Consider the following 13,754-nt stretch of genomic DNA (forward strand, 5'->3'; position numbering starts at 1 on the left):
GATCATGCCTTCGTATGTTCATTTATTACTCTTTCTACTGGTGCTCGGCTCGACAGTGGCTCGCTCTACTGTTCGTCTCTTACCACTCACCTAGTCTCAACACACTGCTTCACCCTACTCACTCGTCCGCCGCACACACAACACCGACCCGGATGCTTGTAGTTTAATTTCTCGAAAACCCGCATGTGCTGGTACAGTTTTTGTACGTCTCTCCGAACCCTCTGTTACCAGTAGTGTTCATCTTGTTCTACCACGGGCATTGATTTATTTGATACAAAGGTTTCAAAAACAGAAAAAAATTATAACTTTAGTCAACGAGTAAAAACTAAAAAAATTATATTGTTTATTTGTAAACAATTAATTTCCTTGTTGATATCATTAAGTATTTTTGTATGCTTTATTTATTGCAGTGAATAAATATTTTTTGATTCAATGTGACATCCATTCTAGGTTATTGGTGTTCAATCAATTAAACTACAAGGCGCTGGTGTGCGGAGCGACGAACTATCAATGTGCTGGTGTTGAGATGAACATAGCTACAAGGTGCTGGTTTCGAAGGGAAGTAACAACATGTGGCTGGAATTCGGAGCGAATTATTTACAATGTGCTGTTGTTTGGAGTGGCACGCCTATAAGTGTCTGGTTTTCAAGGAGAAGTACTAACAAGGTGCTTATGTTTGGAGAGACGTACCATCACGGTGCTGATGTTTGGAGTGACGTACCTACAAATTGCTGGTGTTCAAAGCGACGAACCTAAAAGGTGGTACCTAGTGTTCAGATGAACGTACCTACAGGATGCTGGTTTCGAGGTGACGTAACTACATGGTGCTGGTATTCGGAGCGGTTTATTTACAATGTGCGGTGGTTTTAAGTGGCATACCTATAAGTTGCTGGTGCTCAAGGTGACGTTCTAACAAGGTGATTGTGATTGGAGGGACGTACCTACAAGGTGCTGGTGTTCGTCGGCATGCGGGTCGGTCAGGTTCCGCAGCTGCTGCAGCAACAATGGGTATTTGAGGATTCTCTGGATCGGCTTGATTAGGTACGACTCCAAGGTAGAAGAATGTTGTTGGCGTGGGTTTCGGGCTGCCAGGAACTCTTGCAGAGCTTGGTTGCCTTCATCTGAAAAAAAAAAATTATAAATTTTTTTTCAGCCATCAATTTAAACACCTTAACATGAAAGCGTATTTAATTCAAGTCTTTTGAAACCTATCGGTAAGGACCGGAAAAATTCGCGGATTCAATGACCTCTAGGATAGCCTCCATTATCCTCTGCACTACTCAAGTAAACACGCGTGTTCATTGGGTACTAAATTGTGAGGCGTCTGCACTGGGTAGCTTGTGATTCGACGCTTCTTTGGTCGATAGTCTCTCATTGGCCCAGAGAGCTCCAGTTAAACTGCGAGCCAATAGCAGAACCAGCATAATTGTACACATGTTTGAATTTCAGCCTATCACGAAATGAATCCGCGAATTTTTCCGGTCTCTACCTATCGGTTACTTTTCTGCATTGCAAAGGTCGGCCACGCTGGAAAAAAAAAGTTATTATCAATTTTTTTTAAAAATATTTTTTTTATTCCGTTATTCATTTTGCTATTTCTTATGTTTGATAACGTAACTGTTATATTTTAAAATCCAAATCCAAATATTATGTTTTAAATGAACTCTAAAAACACAGTTAACGTCTGGGACGACAGTGGAAGTAGAATGCCTTCGTCGACTAGCGCGTGGTTTTGGTCTTGTTTCGCGCCACTGGCGTGTGGGGCGCTGCTGTCGACGTGGCTCCGCGGAGAATTCGGCCCTCGTGGGCTCGGAGAACCATTCCGGACGCCGTGACGAGAGAACGATGTTCGGCGCAGTGCGGATAGCACGGTGCCGACGAATAGAGTAGCGAAGGACAGTTTTTCTTGAACAAAAACTATGCCCTTGGATAGTTCAATTCATTATACGTTTACCAATTTGCAGTCTCTAAATATCAAATAAAGACCATCAGAATTCAGTAAGCATAAATGTATAATTTGATGATTATCATAGGAGGAATACGTAAGTTAATTAGTTAAACTATAAGAAGAAATCTATTTAGTTAAAAAATCATTAAAAGCTATCATAAGAACAAACACATTCGTTGTCATTGCATATTCTTAGTCTTCAAATCTTATCCTAATCATCATCTTCACTGACACTAAAAACAGAAAAGTTACAGTGAGGAAAGAACTTTAAGCTTCATTATTTTGTAGTTTCTCGGTGAGAGAGTTCTACTCGAAGAGATCATAGGGATGACAGCAGAAAATATGAGAACTACAGTTGAAGCAGAAGTTGTAAAAAAAATTACCTTGAATCTAATTGTAGTTGGTCATCAAGGTAAAACCTGTGAGACAATAAAGAGGGGACAGTATTGAGACTTACTGGAGTGAAAGTACTTTCCACTCCCACCCCGAACCTCATCTCCATCAACCCATTTCAAGCTCCTGCAATCCTGCTGCATGTGAATGTACAATGCAGCAAACGCCAACCGCACTTCAAATGAAACTATAATATTTTTTTCTAAAGAAACACATAAATATGTAAGTAGTATATAATAGTATGTCCTGCACCAAAGTTCAGTTTACGGTGCCTAATGCTGGGATACGCCATCTTGTATTCTGACGTCACGGCCGCCATCTTGGATTGAAACTTCACAGCCACAATTGTATATTGAGACATCACGGCCACAATCGTATATTGTGATGTCACGGTGGCCATCTTAATATCAAGTGGCCCACTACCATTGAATACCCCACTCCCAAATTTTGCAATTTTCGACACGGCGGCCATCTTGGATGACTTTGACCTTTCCATGTTACCTTGATCCCACCCACCATTTTTGATTCCGCCATATTGTATTCTGCTAGTTTAGATTCCACCATTTTGAAATATGTCAGAGCGGCATATTTTTATAAGGGTCATAAAACTGGTAGATATTGGAACAGCGAAATACATACATGAGACACAACGACGCTAGCACATTCTAGGAACAAACAGCAGAAATAAAGTTGTTGAAAATTCATCATTCCTGATGGTGGATATTACATCATCCAAGATAGTGACCTCTAGCAAAAAAAAAAAAAAAAAATGGTAGCTGTGACGAATACAATATAGTGACCTCCAACATAAAAAAACAAGATGGTGAGATAAACCAAAATGATGGAATCCAAAATTGCATAATATAATATGGCTGTACTCAAGATGACGGAATCCAAGAGAGTGGCCGGGATCAAGCTCAAAGGTCAAGCTAATATATCAAGGACGTAGGTAAAAGTCAATCGTATACAACATTGCAACTGTAACGAAAAGTGCAACATTCGGGAGTGAGGCACTCGATTCCAAGATGGCTACAATGACATCATAATCTTAGATGGTGGCAGTAACGTTGCAATCCTTTATGGCTGCCGTAACGTCTGAATACAAGATGGTGGTCATCACGTCAGAATACAACATGGTGTACCCTGGCACCAGGCACTTCACATTGAACACTGGCGCAGGGCATACTAAATAGTATTCTTATGTGACTGAAAGTAACCATCCGAAACTGCCACAGACTGTCTCACATTAGAAAAAAATATTTCTACAGTTTATATTGTATTCTAAACTCATTATCCCATTGTTTCAGAACTAATTTTACCGCTAAAGTAAAAATAAGTATTCCTTCGGTTTAGTCTGTTATTTCATGGTAGTATTTTAACTTACAGCTTTAGGCATTTAAAAATAATAGGGTAATATTGTTAAGCGAAAAAATACACTTCTTAAAAATTACATTATTTAAATTAAAAATTTCAATTTTTTTTAATGTGTTTTAGAAATATACTTACCAATAATCGCTCGATATTGTCCGTACCCTTAAATCTTCAGTTTTCTGAATATTTTTTACTACCTTTTTTCTTATATTGTACTGTTTATATAATCAAAAATATGCATAAATGTATTTTTAATTACCCTTACATAACAAAGAGTTCTCAATTAATAATGCAGGAAATGCCCATATAAATTGCATTGTATTAAAATTTGTTTGTAAAATAATTAAAAATAATGTTCATAAATATTAACACAATATTAAAAGTAAAAACTAATAGAATTTTAAATACGGTAAAAGAAATGGTACGATTTTAATACAGTATACAGAAAATATATGAGATTATATTTAACATTAAAAACCAGGTTAGTACTTAATATACATACAAGAAAAATGTTTTTACAATATGTCAAATAAAAAACCTTATCCTGAACTAACTATTGGAAGAACTAGTAACTGGTTAGTTAGGTACATTTCACATAATTTACTACTTAAACTTATAAGGAATTAACGTTGTATTCTACATACTATGTAAAGAAATTGGTCCAAGTTCATATTTTTTAATGTTCTGGTTTTATTTTGTTATACATGAAGGCAAGGTTTAATTTTAAAATGTCAATTACAATTGGTTATCAATAGAAAAATGTTCCAAAAGTGGCCGAAATGATTGTCTTTGAATGGCTTACTGACTTATAGAGTAAACTAATAGAGTAAATATATTAAAATAAGACAATATAATTTTACCAGATGTAAAAATGACGTGGGGTAATATTTTTTTTTGAAATGGCATGAGCGCTATAAGGAAAGAAAAATAATCAAAATCTGTTTTTTTTAAATTATTCATTTTTGTAAGCATATTTAATTTATTTTGTAGTTTACGCCAATATTTATGGTCATAATTTTACAAATATTCTTTAAACCAATAAATTACGAAATACTTCACTCACTTGGATGAAGAACTTTCTGGGCTTTCGAATGGCTGGCGCAGAAGGAACTGTACAGCTTGAAGTGGTTGACGTAGTACAAGAACGCATTTCCAACCGAAAATAGAACATTCTGAAAAAAAAAAAAATATCACTCTTACGTATCAAAATATATCATGCTTTATCCAAACACATTTTAATTTCAACTTATATTTATTCTAATTTTTTTCCATAAAACATTTATCTTTTTTAATGGAAACAATATAAAAAAACAAAATATTTTAATAAATATATTTTTCTACTAGCAAAATCAGTTTCTCCAAGCAGAAAGTGTGATAATTATTACTTTTTTGCCATTACTTTGCCTACGATTTAAATCCAAGTAGGCTACATAACTTTAGATAAAAAATCAAATTAATGACCTTGACTATGACTTTTTCCTTTCGAAAATTCCAAGTTAGTTTTTCCCATTTATATAATCAGCTTCAAAATACAAAATTAATCTTGACATAAGTAGTATATAATAGGGGCTACTAGATCAGGCGCCAGGCGGTGGATTGAAGATTGTCGGTCCGCCATCTTGGATTGTGACGTCACGGCGGCCATCTTGGATGGTTGTGACCTTGACCTTTGACCTTGACCTTGAATTTGATCCTCAAAAATCGCCAAAATCCGCCAAAATCGGGCAAAATTTGCCCAAAATTCCTCAAAAATCGCCAAAATTTCCATTTCTGTGGAAAAAAGTTCCGCCAAAAAATCTCAAAAAATTCCACAAATTAAAAATTTCTCTTTTCGAGGGAAAAATTTCCCGTTTCGAGGGAAAAATTCCCGTTTTTAGTCCTTAAAAATCCCAGCGGCTGAAAATTCCTAAAACTGGCTTAAGCATCCTTAACTCAAGCCTCAGTTAAGCCATTTCTAGGAATAAGGATACCATGACCGCCATCTTGGATTATGTCGTCACCGTTGCAATTTTCGTTACGGTCGCCATCTTTAACTTTTTTACTATCCGATTATAATAAAAAAAATTAAAATTTATTAAAAAATTCAAATAATAAAAATTTAATAAAAATATTTAAAAAGCATACTTTTTCGACACGGAGCTCGGAGTCTTCGGTTCGAATCCGACGAATGCAAAAAAATAAAAATGACGACCGATCCTTCCCTCGTGGTGGGTGCTGGCAGACTGACTCCCACCACTTTTTATCATCATCTAGTATGACGTCATGGCCGCCATCTTGTCTTCGATGCTGGAAGCCATCATCATTGTATCGTCAGCTAGAGTGCGCCGATGACATGTTAGTTTAATTCGTATCCGCTAGAGTGCAGTAATAATTTATTACTGTGACACCCGCCATCTTGTCATTTGGCCGCCATCTTGAAAATCCGTAATTATTTAGCTAGAAATTCGGGAAAAGTTCCAAAATTCATTAAATAAATCACTCATTAATTTACATATTGATTCGATCGATTCCCGTCCTCGGTTCGATACCCGATCGTTGCAATAATGTTTAATCTTGTGTAAAAAAATAATTTAAATAAACCATGTTCAACATTCGTAAAGAGACTCTAAATCCTCTACGACCATCATCCTATCAGACATCAAGACCACCATATTGGAAATGTGTAATTTTAATGCTAGAGATCCGGGAAAAAGTTCAGAAATCATTAAATAAATTTGTAATCCATAAAATAATTGATTGGATCGACTAAGGTCCTTGGTTCGATCCCTGGCCGATACAAAACAACTTTAATTTAAAAAAATACTAAAAAAGTGTTAGGTTTGAGAAAATAAAAACACCACAAGTTCTTTTAAAAAAAATTTATTACATAAATTCAATACACTACTACAAGTACAAAAAAATACACAGACAAATTACTAAAGTTTTGTGGATTTCTCGATTCAAACAGTCTTCTTATTGTATGGAATAAGTCCTTTACATGACTTGAAATGTCTATTCAGTCTATCAGGTCGACATATTAGTACACCACAATTTTCACACAAAGACGAATTATCGACTTCATTAAAAGGACAGTGATATATTTCATGTTGTTTTGCACTTCGAATAGTTGCTAATGTTTTGTTACAAAATATACAGCTTGATTCTGATGAATGTACACCTAGTCTATTACAATTCCTGAGGTGTCGTTTTAATCTTCCATAGTGTATAAACTTGCTTAAACACCTGTTGCACTGATATTTAATGCGTTCAGAGTTACTACTACAATTGTGTATTACATAATCACGTAATTTCAAGTTTTTGATCTTCTCGCAGTACGTGCAGTCGGGTGATGGAACACCGTTGGATGCTCCTTCCTTCATCAATGCCACTGGAACTGTTGACAACCATTGTAACACTGCTGACATGTTAACTTCTGAAGCCGTTGAGGTCTGCTCTGCGGAAGATGTTGCACGCGTCGAAATCTCCTGCTGTGCTGAGAGAGCAGGTGTAGCTGTAGACGTCGTTGTCATCGTGCTCTGCACTGATGATGGTAGACCTTCGATCCAGGTTGGTGTTGATACTGGTAATGATGCCATCGAGTTCTCAAGAATAGCTAGATACTGGTCTATTATGTTATACAAGTCTAACTATCCGAGCCGTTCATCACCGCAGTCAGAGACAGACTGAAGTACATATCACCTGGGGTCTCACTTATATAGTCTCATTTGCTTGTTCAACACATGAGTCAAAACAATAACCATGTTCATTATACTTGCACTTAACTTTCTCGGAGCATTTTATATAATGACGATGTAAGCTGTCGAGGCGTGAAATTAGTTTTTTACACTTATTGCACTGAAATTGTATTCGTTTCAGTAAATTATTCGGACAACTGCTTCTTTCATGTCTGCGAGCGCTTGAAGTTCTAGTAAATGATGCGTCACAATATTTGCATTGATGCGATGCACGATCTTCATTAATTGATGTCTGGAATGCAGATGGTGAAACTTCAGCTGATGATGGAACAGCACGTATCGTTGTCTCCTCTGCAGCAGGTATCGGGATCTTCACAGCTGTCGACACCTCAGCCATTGAGCCCTCCGCTGCCATGGTCTCCTCTGCTAATGGTATCGGGATCTCCATCTCCATCATCGTTGCTGCCATCGAGGTCCCCGCTGCTATCGGTAAACATTCTATTCCGGTCGACATAACTAAATCTCACGAAACTTAATGGAGAGAGCACGTCCGTACTGCACCGCGGCCAGAGGTGAACTGCGGGTCCAGTCGTCCGAACCTCGCTTATATACCTGTGGTCTACTGGTATACTACATGAGTCAAAATATCGTCTGTATTTAAAATTTTTTTATTAGGTACCTAAAAATTGTAGAAATAAAAAACACACGAGTTCAAGTTTTACACATTTATTTATAAAAAGTACACAAATACATATTAGGTTAAGGAATTAAGCATTTTCACAAGCAAAGTCTTTAATGCCACACGAACTGAATCGTCGACTCCGGTTCCAAATGGTTCGTTGACTCCGGTTCCAACTGGTTCGCCAGTCACGCGATCAGGAACACAGGTTTCCAGCTGGTCATCTTCTGCAACGTCGACAACTCCGACAAGACATGGTCGGTGACGTCTGTGACCACGTCTACGCCTGGGCTTTGGCTCAGTGCCAGTTGGGACAGATTCACTGCCTGAACTGCGACGACGAGACGCACACCGTTTGAACGTCTGCGTAGAAGCATCATAGGTCGCAACAGGTTGCAACACGTTCATGTTTGGTGTTGCACATGCAGACGAGGCGACTTCCTCAGCGATGCTAGCAGGAAGGATTGTGTGTGGTCTCATGTGATAGACGGCACAGTTTCCAGGTTCGCAACAATCTACCAGCTGCTGAGTCGGTTCGTAGGACACAGGAAAGTTCGCAAACCGCCAATGCTGAGTGCCTCCATCACAGGTTTCTGTATATGTACGTAGATACCCGGAATCCCAGTAGCTGTACTCGACACTGCTGAAGCTAGGTCTTGCGCACACGTACACGTTAGCAGGATGAAACGTAAACATCTTCTTGCAGGCCGAACGTCAACTGAAGGCACGTATGTAGGTACGACATTTATATATGCAGGCTCCTACTAACACTGTGTGTGCCATTTCTGCATTAACTGCGAGTTTGTACAGGCACAGACACGATCAAACTTGTCACATGACTGCACGTCATATATTGCACTAAGCTTGCGCAGGGAAGGACAGCCGTAGTCGGTCTGTATATCCACAATTTCAGCTGCTCCGACGTCACACAGTTCTCGTAGCCATTTCTTCTGTTCAGGTCCGGCGACGTAGATTATTTCGTTTTGCAGTAGTAAATCTTCAATAGTGTTTTTCACTTGGTGGTACGGAATTTTTCCTTCGTCCCACTCTAGTCCATGATAATATTTACATAGCCATTCATTCGACCGTTTACTTTTTTCGTCTAGTAGTTTCCACGGATACGGAGGTCGGAAAGTGCGTGTTCGAGTCCGGCCGTCGTGAGTGACGCCAATTTCCTTGAGCACGAATCCGTTTTGGCTCTGGAAACCTTGCAGGTTGCAGTACATCTTGTGGCTAGCAATGCTCGGTCGTAACTAAATTATTATAGAAAACGAAACAGTATTTATGTCAGAATTTTCACAAGTTTGTCTCGACAATTGTACGATGCAAGCCGATCGTGAAGTATCAGACAAAAAGCATAGGTGTTTGGCGGAATATTTCCGCTAGTCGTTATCTCGATTCTACAGTCGATGATGTTTGAATTTAATCGATCATCCTGTTTGGAAACGTCAAACACCATTAACGGAGCCTTGTTCTTGAAACTGTCGGGACTCAGTATCGGTGACTGTCTCCGCCCATAGTAAGCTTGCTGAAACTTGGCATACATTTGATATGCGAGAAGAAATCTTCCACTTTCAAAGTCCATGTTCATATCAACGTACGGATAACTTTCGCTGTTTAAAATATTTTTACATTACGTAATTGACAGTTATCGAATAAGGAACGACTTACTCCTGCATTGAGCTGTCTTCCGGTCTGAAGCCCGACGATGATGTATCTTGGTTTTTCCGTAGCGAAGCTGGACTTTACTATCCAATTGATACGCTGACTATGAGGCAAGCCAGGATAAGTTTCCAGGCTCCAGGATCGGAATGGCACATCGAAGTTCTTGCCATTTTCTATGTTCTTCAACATCTTGACTCGTTCAGCGGTGCTCACTTGGATGTGGGGCAGCATCCACTCGATAGACTGTAGTGTTAGCGAGACATCTTGAGGGTTTTCTGCAGCGGCGACAATTGCATTAATGTGCGTGTTGGCTAGAAGCAGTACGAGATCTTGTTTCGAATTAATGATTATATGCTTGTAGTCCTCAGCGAATCCGAGAAGCATGGACAGAGGAACACAAACTTCGAACTTCCCTTCGGCATAAACCGGAAGCTTATATTCATCCTCGAGAGCCCAACCGGCTATCTTTGCAGCAGACAGTTCATTTGGCGTGAGCGAAAGGTAATTTTTCATAGCAGATGTTATGCCTACATCTCTCGTCTGGTCTACCTCGACACCATTGAGTACATAAGTAATGCGCTCGATTAGGTGAAGAATACCATTGCAGGATATTGATGTCGTTGTCGGGTGCGTACCATCCGCTTTTGTCAGCGTGCCTCTTATACGTAGAAATGACTTGCGAAGGTAAAGTACAAATATCTTGGTACTGTACAGCAATGCGTACTTCCGATGGAAGTGCGTACGGTCCGAGCAGGAAAGGCTGGTACTCGTGCAATTCCATTTTCGTAATGCTGTCATCAAAAATGACCGGATCTTCCACGTTGAGGATTTCGTCTTCCATATTTATTCGGCACTTGTCCAATACTAAGGAGATACTTTATGTTGTCGGGTGTTAACGCACCGATGTCTGGTAGAGAACTGTTTTTATTCACGACATTACGATTTCTTTTATAATTGTTCGGTGTTACGAACTTTATGCCCATCGCTTCAAGTGCAGACGTAATGTAATTTCCTCGTCTTGAAAATTCACCAATCGTCCTCGCTGGTCAACGATTCGGACGACGACTTCGTGTGCGCACTTCACGACGACTGGAACGTAAATGATACTTTGCGGTACTTCTACCAGTTTATATCCTGGCGGGACCATCGGCGAAAACTCGTGCAGCATGTTGCTTAGTCTTCCGTTGAGATACGTTCCACTTGCCAAATTACAGTTTATTCTTATGACATTCACAGGCAAAATGTTTACTGCGCGCGTAGATTCGTACGTTCTTCCTGTACCATACACCTTTGATTCGAATCCGAGCATCGTACCTATGGTCCCAGGTTTCGTAAAGTCGACATTTTCACTGCATGTTAGAATGCTTTTTTGAGTGTTTGGATTTCCACGCAGTTGAAAGTCTACATCCTGTGGTAACATATCCCTGATGTAATTTGCAATGTCATCTATTTCGTAAGAGCCAACAGGTAACCGTATTTCATGAGCGGTCCCATCGCTTTTCAGGAAGCAGATCTTGCAGTTTTCCTCGTCGATGTTCGGTATGGCATTATACGTTTGAAAATCTACGAGTCCGATACACCATTCTCCGTCTAAATCCAGAGGCGGGAAATGAACCGCCCGCAGCTCAGATGCGTGACCTGTCAAGGTAAGTGTTATCGACATGACTAATAAATTATCGTCACTGCACAACCTTTAAGTAGCAATTTTTATTGGTCAGCTAATTTTTGTTTGTTAAAAAGCGAAGACACAAGTGTCCGCAGTTTGTTTGATTAGGCCTCTGTTCCGTTTCGTAATTGTAAAACAACGTTGTGGTCCGGCCCAGGTACTGTCGCAGTTCGGGCGGAGGGCGTAAATTACCAAAACTATCGTAGTAAGTTGCTTTATTTCCAGACTTTATGTACGCCTGCCAGTGCGTGCCGCGACCCGCCGACGTGTCTAAATTAATTATGGCGCACTCACGTGCGTTTGGCTTGCTGGGCAAAGTGTCTCGCATAAACACGCCACGGAAGTTTGGTATTTTAAGTTTGCGTGCGTACTTTATTAAATCTACGTTGGTGAGCGGTCGTTTCGGTAGGGAACTTAAGATTTTCTCTTTACTCGTTTCTTTTTCATGCCTCGGCCTGATTTGTGCAGCCGTAAGTACAGTCCTGCACCGTTTTTTTTACCGATGGCAATGGCTTCCATGCTGGCATTATGTCGCTGTGCTTCTTTTAACTGCTTGCGTTCATTCTTCGAAGTGTTGACTGCCCGCACTATACCGCTCGTTGCACCGATGAGGCCGCCGAGAACACCCAATGCAGGCAAAAGCAAAGGAAGAAATCCTCCTATAATCTTCTTGTCGAGAGTCTGTAATTTTTGCTTGGCTTTTTGCACGCCTGCACCAGTCTTGCGTTTGGTCTTGCGCGAGTTAGTCTTTGACTTGATGGAGCCGGCTCGACGAGCGCCCAGTCCTAATTTCGTCTTTGCCTTCATGATTTTGGAAACGCCCCACGCTGCGATTTTCTCTCCAAGTCCCGCGTTTGACGATTTACTTATATCTTCGGCTTCCTGTGCCAATGTCTCGTCGGCCCGGTGCCTGGATTCCAGATCCTTGCTTAATGAATATGCGATATCGTGCTGCTTGCACTGTTCGTCCAGAGAATTAATGCCCACGTCACCGCGAGCTAACCTTTTTGCTAGTTTAGTCCCGGGGCCGCAAAATCTGTAGCCGGGAATGTGTAGCTCGAATGGAAGATTGTTTATCAGCGAGTTTACGAGTCCTGCACCGATGTGTTTTTTGTTCTTACCTCTTCGAGTCATTACGCACAACTGACCAGAAAGTATAAATACGCTTCTTTTATAAAATTACTTTAGTACAATGCAGGTCGTCAAGCAAGACGTGTGTTTGCCCGTGCGCATTACGCAAGACGATGTATTTAGTGCGCGTGAATCACGACATGGCTTACTGTTGCCTTCTGCCGTACGTTGCATCATAGCGGGACCGTCAAACTGCGGCAAGACGTGTGTTTTACTGAGTTTACTGGAGGAGCCAAACGGTCTTCGGTTCGAGAACGTCTACTTGTATTCCAAGTCGTTGCAACAGCCAAAGTACCGGCGCCTAGCTACTGTTCTACGATCTGTGGATGGTCTGGAGTATTTTCCGTTTAGCGCTAATACCGATGTTGTACCCCCAAGCGAAGCAAAAGCCAATTCCGTGTTTGTTTTCGACGATGTTATGTGCGAGAAACAAGGCATAATACAAGAGTACTTTTCCATGGGCAGACACGCCAAGGTAGACTGTGTTCACCTATGTCAGACGTACAGTCGTATTCCAAAACATCTCCTACGAGACAACGCAAATGTCATAGTTTTGTTTCGCATGGACGAACTTAATTTACGCCACGCTTATGATGATCACGTAAACACCGACATGACGTTTCAGGAATTCAAAGACATGTGCTCCTTGTGTTGGAAAGAAGAACACGGATTCCTAGTTATAGTCAAAGACTGACCTCTATATAAGGGCAGGTACAGACAGGGTTTCGATCAGTTTATCACCAAACATGAATCATAGCATTTCTAAATTTGGACACAGCAGTCGAGACTTAGGTACTGCTCTCAAGTCTCATGACGACGTTATACGCAAATACATTTCGCTACTGGCTCAAAAAGTAGACGGGGTGAAAAAGGAATTACTTGAGTACCTCGTAGCCATAGACCAGCGCGTGGAAGCTTCGGATTCTCGCATTCGCGACATGATCGAAGTATCGAATGCACAAAGACGCGACGATCTGAGGACTTTTCAAAGTAGTCTGAAAGAATCACTATCTCAATCGTCAACAAATTCAGATTTGGCCAAACACAAGAAAGAAGTTTCTGCGAACGAATAAAAAAGTATATAAGGAAGTCTTGCAATAAGTTTTCAGCCAGTACAATGTCGGACCTGGCCAGTGACCTTCATCGAGCTATACAGTCTGTTCGCGAAAAATATTTACTTGCTAGACGAACCAGACTTGCAGTGAGATGGAAAATGAGGAGATATTT

At 40.3% G+C, this 13,754-nt stretch overlaps 1 protein-coding gene across 1 annotated transcript in view; it reads right to left on the reverse strand.

Moving 5' to 3' along the window:
• Nucleotides 1-13,754, reverse strand: part of LOC134529449 (protein still life, isoforms C/SIF type 2) — a 496,520-nt gene that overhangs the window by 84,607 nt on the left and 398,159 nt on the right. The window contains exons 13-14 of the mRNA XM_063363556.1: nt 4,776-4,884; nt 942-1,121 (exon numbers count right to left, since the gene is read on the reverse strand). Of these exons, the coding sequence (XP_063219626.1) occupies nt 942-1,121; nt 4,776-4,884 (289 nt within the window). The remainder of the gene's footprint in view (nt 1-941; nt 1,122-4,775; nt 4,885-13,754) is intronic.

Source organism: Bacillus rossius, chromosome 2 (genome assembly GCF_032445375.1).
Source record: "Bacillus rossius redtenbacheri isolate Brsri chromosome 2, Brsri_v3, whole genome shotgun sequence".
Taxonomy (NCBI): domain Eukaryota; kingdom Metazoa; phylum Arthropoda; class Insecta; order Phasmatodea; family Bacillidae; genus Bacillus; species Bacillus rossius.